Consider the following 9,613-nt stretch of genomic DNA (forward strand, 5'->3'; position numbering starts at 1 on the left):
AGAAGTTTTTGCAAATGCGGTCGTAAGGTTTCGGTCAATTTTTCAATTTTTTTTACAAATGTGATCGTAAAATACGTTCATTGCGCAGTGGTCAAAAAATTAATAGCTGTATTTGGAAGTTAACTTTTTGGCAAAAGATATTTGACACAATTTTTTTTAAAAATCAAATTAGAGGTTTGACCAAATGAAATATCTAATTTTAGTGGTTAATAGTTGGTTTTTGAAACAGCTTTTTTGTCCTGAAAAACTTATTTTGAAAAAACTAGCAGAAGTTTTTTTAAGTAAATAGTACAAAAATCTATATAAACATTTATTTTATAAAAAAAGCTAACTCAATCAGTTAATCAAACTAGTTATTTTAAACTGTTACAGCTAAACGTTAATAGTCAAACATAATCAATATTTCCCATTTTTTTCCCTAGGAAGCATAGCAATTCACAGTCTCTAAGAACGTTAAACTGCTATAACTAGAACTAATATAATAAATCTCTGGTCCAAACTTTAGACTATGATGACTAAATATAGGAGGCAGGACCATGGAATATTAGCAGAGATTTGAAATTTTATAACATGAAAGTACAAATATTTCCTGTACTGGAAGCAAATTAAGAAAAGAGGATTGTGATTTGTTTGTGTGCGTGTGTGTGAGTGCCCTTTTAGGTCCAACGAGCACGCATGCACAATATGTATGGTTTATATTCATACAAATGCACAATTATACAAATCACGAGCTATATCAAAGACTTGTATCACATATGAATGGATAGGGATGGATAACAAACTTCACAAGGTTTAGATCTTATCATTCCTCATTTCTAGGTATTTCTATCCCTTTCTTTCTCTCTTTTCTCTTACATTTTTACCCCCCTTCAATCATTTTTTGTTTATGATTGTATCGTTTAATAAAATTCGAGTTCGTAAGTGAACCGAGTCACTTCTAGTACCGTTCGAGTAAAATTGAACGAAAATCAAGACTGTAAAATTGAAGAAACTTTGATCATATTTTAAGTTACTAATTTAATAAAAACTAGCGGATTAAATCAAATTAGGCATTCTTCACAGAAAAAATCGAATTAGGCATTTGACAAGATAAATCCTTGGCATTTAGTAGTTAACATGTTAAAACGACCGTTATCTCGAGTAGTTTTTTTTTTAATTAGAAGAGGTTTTTCGATTAAAGAATCGACAAATGTTAAGTTATAATATAAATAAATACTCTAAATCATTATTTATAAATAATTTCATTAAAAATAACTTATTCAAATTACTAAAGAAACTGCCAACAATTATCAATTCATTAGTCAAAATAGGTAACTCAATGATCGGTTTCATTGAGTTACTGATCATTGAATCACGAAAGTACACAAAACGAATGGATTGCGAGCTATGCTTAGTTCTGTAACATTGGGATAGGAAAGGGCACTTTGGACAATTGACAAAAACAACAAAAACGACAAGACTATAAGAACATCTGCACACGGTAATAAGACGATCTGAAAAGGGAAAGTACAGACAACCTCACAGATAAATATAGACATACAAACAACACAACTGCTGATCTATTCACAAATCTCAATATGTAAACACACACATGTACATACAATTCATGCAAGTAAACAAACCTTTGTATTGATGATTTGAAGAAGATTAAGCTGAAAAATCAAGCACAAAATGGGTGATTTAGAAGGAGCTGAGAAAGAGTATGTTAGAAGGCATCACAATCATGCAGCTGCTGAGAATCAATGCACTTCTGTTCTTATCAAGCACATCAGAGCTCCTGTTCATCTCGTAATATTTTATTAGTTATAAGTTTTATGTTATGTTGTTATGTTTTGATTGTTTGATATGGTTGTGTGTTTTGATTTATTGATTTTGTTTAGGTTGGTTTTGTGGAATTTTGTTTGTTTTTATTGGATATGATATGATGTTTTAAATTGGATGTTTGACTTATTGTTGTCGATTTTGATTCGTGTTGTTTGTGATTAGTTTGACATTTATGGGGGGAATTGAGAAGGAATAAAGTTAATTGGCAATGTGTGTGTGTGTGTAGGCTTCGGTTCAATGAGAACTAGAGAGCGGTGAGAATGTGTACCAAATATGCTGAATGTTAACATAGAAAAAGTGGCTAAAATTTGGTTGCTGTGAAGAATCTTTGGTTCTGCCCGTTGAATCCTATTCCAACTTGGTGTGTATAGATGTGAATCATGTGATACTGTGAAGAGCAATACAATTAGTACAAAAAAAAAGCTATAGTTAAGTTGGGGGCGCGGGGGAGGGGTGAGTGCAGTTATTGTTTTTCTGGCAGCTTAAAAGGATTCTTTTTTAAGGGAACTAATTTAAATTTGAAGTATTTATCTCAGGTGCTGTGTTCTTTATTTTAAAAGTTGTAAATTTGATTCTTTATTTTTGGAGTTTGTCTGGAGAGGGTCAATAATGGAAATTTTGAGTACTCGGTTACTAACTTACATGCCTCCACTGAGATTGAACTGTACCAACAAGAAAGGGGCTATTCCGTTCCCCTTGGCTAAGTCTTGTAACTTTTTTCTGAAGGGCTCACTAGATGTTTGTAATTGTCAAATAATGAGTGAAGGAGCAAGGAGAATAATAGAGCATCTTGGTGCTTTAGAGGTTTCAACATTCCTTTATCCGGAATCTCGATAAGAATTTTAAATTTTTTTTTGTTATACAAGCTGACAAATGTTATTGGACAAGAAAAATATCTTACATGAAATACAGTACTTGAGTGCCTTGTTTTCTGAGATATTTATGTCCTTTCCTTAGTCGTGATTTACTGTTGCTGAAGTAAATAACTTTTACTCTATAATAGGTGTGGTCACTTGTAAGGAGATTTGATCAACCACAGAAGTACAAGCCCTTTGTTAGCAGGTGCATTGTTCAGGGAGATCTTGGGATTGGGAGTCTTAGAGAAGTTAATGTGAAGTCGGGCCTACCCGCTACTACTAGTTTTGAAAGGTTGGAACTTCTTGATGATAACGAGCATGTTCTTAGCATCCGGATTGTTGGTGGTGACCACAGGCTCAGGGTATATATGCACTACATGCTTACAATTTCCTCCTTTATTTCCCTCTTTCAATTAGTTCTTAATCTCTGAACATGAAGTATTGCATGTTTAAATTTTGTTTTTTCAATCCATGTTACATCAGATCCTCATTCTTTCTAGTTTGTACATTTCTACATCCTTGTAAGTATATAAACAGTTTTTGTAAGTGGTCAAGTGTGTTTTTTAGCCTAATAATGTCTCCATCTACGAATATCACCCTTAGCCGGGTCAGTTTTTCTCTACTCATGAAGTTGGTATACAAAGTAAATCCTGCCGATATGATCATCCTTTCTGCTGCTTCAGCTTGCTACTTTTCAGTTTTTTGATTCTAGTACGAGTCAGACCAACTATTAGCATCACTCTTGACGGCTTAAACGTTCATTAAATTTAAAACTTGGCTTCAGATTTTTTCTACTACTTGAACTGCCAATTTTTGAGTCCTTACTATAACTTTGGAGTCACCTTCTGATCTGTTTTTTAGTCTCAGACATATAAAACTCTTTGAACCTATCATAAGGCTCTACCCACACATTTAACAGAGTGACAAATTTGTACACTGTAGTAAGTAGCATCTGCATGGTCACAAACATCCTATGCTATTAGTATTTATGTAAAGTAATCAACTTATCTGAAAGTATATACATGCAGTTATATAATTAGTTATAAATAACAAGTTGTAGACACATGGAAAGTATCACGGGCCTAGGTAAATTTTAAAGTCAATAGGATGGGTGAATATTATGTACTTGGTTGTGTTACTCATCAACTTATCATATGACGTAAACTACTTGACTGTGTTATTTTCATTTCTTCCACAGAATTATTCTTCAATTCTATCCGTCCATCCAGAGATCATTGAAGGAAGACCCGGGACCATGGTTATTGAGTCATTTGTCGTAGATGTGCCTGAAGGAAACACCAAAGATGAGACATGCTACTTTGTTGAAGCATTGATCAAATGCAACCTGAAATCTCTTGCTGAAGTTTCTGAGCGACTTGCAGTGCAGGGCCGTACTGAGCCCATTGATCGAATCTAAATGTGATACTGAAACAATGCGGTGGAAGTTGCACAGACTGGACTTGCTGAAGTTTCTTTCAAAATTTATTTTGGGCAGGATTGGGGACAGACTGGTAGCAATTTCTCTTTTATCTATCCAATACAATTTGTGCTCTTGTTTCTTCTCTGGTTTCTGATGTTCTATATCTCTGTTTTGAAATTAGTTTGGATCGCTTTAATGTAGCTTAGCAACCACAGCTTAATAAAGGTTTCTGTCAAGAAGTACGAAAGAAATATCTCTCAGATGTGAAGTTTTGCCACTAGTGGTATCTCACCCCTCTGTAAGTATGTGTTGGAAAAGGAATTATTATGGTGTTCCGGTTGTAGGTTCTTGATGCCCTCAGAGGTGAATTATGTGAATGCTAATTTATGAACCGTCAGTGTATCTTAACGGAGATTGTAATAAGTTTACTAAAAGAATCATTATCATCATCAGCTGACATTGAAATCTGTCATTTTATCACGAGGATAATTTTCATTTTTCAAGTATAGAAGCAGGATAGAGAAATGGAGTAATTTATGTTATATTTTGCTAACTTGAAATGACCACTGAGTATTTGTCAGATACACTCTTGTATTTTAGTGATCAATTCTGCTTCCAGGGGTGAACTGAGTATGTCAATTTACGGAGATCTTAATAAGTCTACTAAAGAATCATGATCATCATCAGCTAACATTGATATTTATTTCTTTATCAATGAAGATTATTTGCGACCGTGACCAAGAGAGGAGTTGTTGAATTCCAATTTGCTTAGTTGGAGTGATTACTTGCTGAATTTGTAAATACTCTTGTATCATAGTGATTGATTTTACTAGTGGTTACTGGTTAACTCCATTACTACGCTATTTGTCGACCATAGTCTACTACATTATTATTCTGTATACCTATTTGTGTACAGTCTTGATTTGTTTAGCAGCTGTCTCGGATTGATTTTCCATCTCTGCTCTGGCAAAAACGGCGTTGATTCTCGTCTCAGATTTGTGCATTTCAATAATGGCCACAAGTGTACGTTGTAAAACAGATCGAATTGGCAATGCAATAGTGGTCACATTGCTAAATACTGGAGGGGCTGTCTAAAGCTTATTACCTAATAAAAAGTATATTCATTCACTGGGATTTGAGACCCTGTTGGCAAAGAAATCATTTTAAGGAAATATACATCAATTTATAGAATCGTATAATATCTGTTCCAGTTAGTACTTCACAACAGCATGAATCCAAATACAGGTAATCAGACAGAGATTTTATAGCTCCCCAACTCCAACTTCAGATCATTAACTGCGTTCTTGGCCCATAAACAAACTAATCAGCAATATTAGATTCATGCTTAGTTAGAGATTCAGCTCTAATGAAACATCAGCTGACAATTCTTCAAGTTCTTTCAATTCTTTATCGAGATCTTCCTCTTTGCTAGAGTATACTTGTGAGTTGAGGTCATCATTCTTGATTGAGCATCGCGATCCTCAAATTATGTCTTTCGAGAGCCACTTGCCATATCTTTATGGATCAATGACTTGCATCAAGAGGAGCGGTTATTTGAGATGACGAAGAGCAACTACAGAACCATCGTTAAAAACGAAGGAGATAGACAACATCTACAAAATTCACACCATGTGGGACCACAATCAACATTCTCCGTGGGTATGGGCTTCCGTTAGCAAGTATTGGAATTTATCGAAACTTGCATAAGGTTCCTGGATTATGACATCGACGCTCGGCGGTGTTAATTGGGATAGTGGTTGTGGTTCATGGTGTCGTGAGAAAGATCGATGATTTGGTTTTGGATGATGGCGCGGCCACGACGACTGAATTTGTTTGACGAGATGTCATTGTTTCCCTTTCAATGGTCGTCGTTTTATACGGGTAATACATGTTTGAATGATACTAGATGTCATTGTTTCCCGTTCAATGGTCGTCGTTTTATACGGGTAAGTCCCGTTTGAATGATACTACAGGCTTAGATATTATCTCAAATATATCACACACTATTTTATTTATGATGCACTAAATCGGGGGCCTTCACAAAAACGGACTCCCTACTTCCCAGCAGGGCATGGTTTGCATATATCAAACCATTATATCTTACTCTTCTCACGCCTCACTCTAGGCGGGGTATATTGAGTACGTTTGGTTTGATTTAAAATGCTGGTGATTTATTGCTCTCTCTATTTTTTTTATTTGTTTTTAGGAGTCATCCCCGAATGTTCAACAAGTGCCAACTCCTACAAGACGGTTTGCCTAATTGGAAATAAGTTGGTATGTGTTTTTTTACCATATCTGATGTGATTTAAACAGTTGATACTTTTTCATGATTTTGTAATGCAGGTTCACGTTATATATGCAACACATTCTAGCCTGAAAATAAAGTGAACAATTGTTATGTACTCTTAATATGTAAGAGTTTAAGAATGCAGAATAATTATTCTCACCCTTTGTCCGATAATAATTGTTCTTGTCCGGAACATAGCTGATAATGAATGTTCCATTTAATATTGAACTATACGCAGGTAATAAAAAGATGATGCCAACTACAGAGGATTATATAATTTTTTCTCTTTCACAATTAAATGAATTTGTATCAGTTTGTCTTTGATCTATTTCATTGCTATATTTAAAGCTACAAAGTGTTTTTTGATACTAAGATTTCACTTCAATTCTAAACAGAACCAGTAAGATTTAAAACATGCATGTTGCCAATCATCATTTCTGTTTCGCATCTTTTCATTTGATAATATATGATACATTACTGCATTAGGGTCAGCAAAATGTTTGTTGAACATGTAGAGCCAGATCATCTGCGCTGAGTTGACATTCAGTTCCAATCTGTCAATATAAACAAAGAATTACCTAATCTAATCTTCAATAAAATGACACATAAATTTATCTACATCTATATTCTCCAAAACAAATGTACATTACAGTAATACAGAGACTTTAATACTACTAAATACTCCCCCGTTGGTCCGTTTTAAGTTACTTGTCCAGTTTTGACTTCGTCGAAATTTAGTCAATGTGATCACAAATAAGCCGAAGCTCGACAAATAATTTGTAACAGAGGAAACATTCTTAAAATGGTACAGCATTGTTGAAATATTACCATTTGTTATTACCACTGTTTCCCCAGTTTTCAGTGAAGGCTGCTTTATGTAGCAGAAAATTTAATTCTACCCGTTACAGGTACAGTAGCAGTAGTCTGCAACTGTCTTTTTTAACAGTGGTAAGATCAAGTACATGTTAGTTATCTTTTTAACTATACCAATCTACCATACTGCAATTTTCCACCTACCAGTACTTTGTATCTGACTCACTTTAAGATAGACAGACAAGAAAACAATACCCCCAGTCCCCACCCTACTTTTTTAGCCCAATAATACAGGGGGTACTAGTATTTCAATCACCAAGAATCTATGTTTCTCCTGAATCCTTTCTTGAAATATATATGCGATGAAGATTAAATATCTGAATTCAGACGTATTTTTTTAGAATATAATATAAGATACTGGTAAGCGTTTACTAACAGCTTAAGATTTTAGGGGAAGAAAAACGATAGAGATTATACTGATCATGCATAAGCATAACAAAGAGTGCACTAAAGATTTGAGTTATGACTTAAAAGTAATTAACTTTAATTTAGAAGATAGAAATTGTTTTAGTTACCTTGATGGTGAAAGAAATAATCATGGCATCATCTGCAGTACTGAGGCTTACATGAAGGATCTGAAGCGAGAAGTCTTCGAGGGCTAAAATAATCTTTAATGCTTGGCCAGGTATTTTAGCAGATACAGTCTTTAGAAGTACATAAGGCCCTGAAAATTTCAATTCAACATCTGCAACCCCGGACTTCAAATGTGCGACCAGCTCATTAGCAGTAGCAACAACATTGTGACGATTAATTGGAGACGAAGGCGAAGAATTAGAAGGAGACATCATGGTTGGGGAGAAGTGATATGGAACTAATTGGAGCAAACCATGGTGCTTGTAAGGGCTAGTTGGTGTTCTAGGGCTTACGGGTAAGCTTGGTATTAGTCTAGGGCTTAGTGGCGGTTTTCTTGGGCTGATCGGTAAGTTTGTTGGACTTGAAATAAGTCTTGGACTTAAAACTTCACTGTAAACTTTTCTTTGCTTCTTTGCCTCAAGGGATTGGAGAACTTGCTGCAACTCAGTGATGTAGTCAACTACTCCTCCAACTATAGATGCTTGATCACCCTGTACTTTTAATTGTTAAGCACAGAAGTTTAAAAAAAAATCCTCTAAATATAAATTAGTAGTTCTAATATGATATTAGGACTTGTTTGGCCGGCAGCTTATAAGTCGGCCATGAGAACTTTTAGACAACTTAATTAGAATAGTAAGCCTTTAGATCGGCTTTGACAGTAAAAATTTTGCGAAGATTCTACTAGTGGATATAAAATTCATTTCAACTAGTGAATTTTTAAATAACATCAATTGAGTTGTTATTTCAAGTTCTCAAATTTGAGTGTATATGTTAGAAAGGGTTGGGAAAGCGGTTGTTGCAGCATAACCGTACCCTGAAAACTTTATGTAGTACATGTATAGTAGAGTTTTTAGTGTGAATACACGAGAGCCATCTTTATATACATATCGCGCTACGGTATGCTCCTAACAATCGATTGCCGCTTACCATCTCCCATATTTGAAATTGAATCAATTTCAAATTTGTGTTCATTTGTACAAAATCCAGAATTTCAAACTAATTTAAGTTTCCAAACAAACCGTATAAAAATTGTAATGAAGAAAAAAAATATATTAGTAACATTGACATAATTTTAAGGACTTACTCTTTTGACATAAAAGGAAGGCATAAGTGAACGCAAGATGGATAGGTTCTCATTCATCTGTTTCCTCCTGTTACGTTCCACAGTTATGTGGGATACCTTTTGCTGCCCATCTCCGCTTACAGAAACTTCGTCTCCGGTGGCATCTAGCTTCTGTTTCTTGGTCTTGTGTAAACCAACCACCATTAGCTCCGTGTTGAATGGATCCTCTAGATGATTCGCATTAAATGAAAATGTCGACTCTTGGGAAACTAAGTTTGTACCAGCAGTCGGCGGCTGCTGATTTTCATGTTCTTGTTGGGACAAATTAGACTCATGATCCAACGGAGGCAATGAGTGGAGTTCGGAGGTTGAAACTCCATCTAAAGCCTCGAGAATACTAAAAATATTTTCCGGTGAGGATACGAAAAAGCTGGATTCGAAGAACGGATTATCTGAGTCTTGGTGAAATTCAGGGAACACAGTTTGCATACTGCTCTCATGAACACTCATTTTCTTGCAACAGTAGAGTTTGGGCTAGGGCCTAGGTAGCTTGAGTGACGCTAATATATTCCATGAAAAATTAATGTGAATATATTTAAAATATACTATGTAATTTACCGCGCATTACATGATCTTAAAAGAAATAACAAATCGTGAAATGTGTATAGAAACAAAATCTTGAATTTATAGAGAGTCAACTATTTGCTAACTGCGCC

General features: G+C 34.9%; 2 protein-coding genes across 4 annotated transcripts; one reads left to right on the forward strand and one right to left on the reverse strand.

Moving 5' to 3' along the window:
- Nucleotides 1-1,477: 1,477 nt before the first annotated feature.
- Nucleotides 1,478-4,604, forward strand: LOC141721598 (abscisic acid receptor PYL3-like). 3 transcript variants are annotated; one of them, XR_012574789.1, is made up of 4 exons: nucleotides 1,478-1,788; nucleotides 2,828-3,043; nucleotides 3,880-4,192; nucleotides 4,283-4,604. XR_012574789.1 is itself a non-coding variant. In XM_074524571.1 (3 exons), the coding sequence occupies exons 1-3, from the start codon at nucleotides 1,672-1,674 to the stop codon at nucleotides 4,096-4,098; spliced, it is 552 nt and encodes a 183-aa protein (XP_074380672.1). In that variant the 5' UTR covers nucleotides 1,478-1,671; the 3' UTR covers nucleotides 4,099-4,604. The 3 variants fall into 3 exon arrangements, 1 of the variants encoding a protein (XP_074380672.1); XR_012574790.1 differs by having other exon boundaries at nucleotides 4,303-4,604; XM_074524571.1 differs by having other exon boundaries at nucleotides 3,880-4,604.
- A 1,708-nt stretch (nucleotides 4,605-6,312) lies between these two features.
- LOC141721597 (transcription factor SPEECHLESS-like) lies at nucleotides 6,313-9,412 on the reverse strand. The gene is made up of 3 exons (XM_074524570.1): nucleotides 8,919-9,412; nucleotides 7,777-8,325; nucleotides 6,313-6,942 (listed from the first exon to the last, which is right to left on the reverse strand). The coding sequence occupies exons 1-3, from the start codon at nucleotides 9,405-9,407 to the stop codon at nucleotides 6,877-6,879; spliced, it is 1,104 nt and encodes a 367-aa protein (XP_074380671.1). The 5' UTR covers nucleotides 9,408-9,412; the 3' UTR covers nucleotides 6,313-6,876.
- Nucleotides 9,413-9,613: the final 201 nt, after the last annotated feature.

The sequence above is a fragment of the Apium graveolens genome, chromosome 4 (genome assembly GCF_009905375.1).
Source record: "Apium graveolens cultivar Ventura chromosome 4, ASM990537v1, whole genome shotgun sequence".
Lineage (NCBI taxonomy): Eukaryota > Viridiplantae > Streptophyta > Magnoliopsida > Apiales > Apiaceae > Apium > Apium graveolens.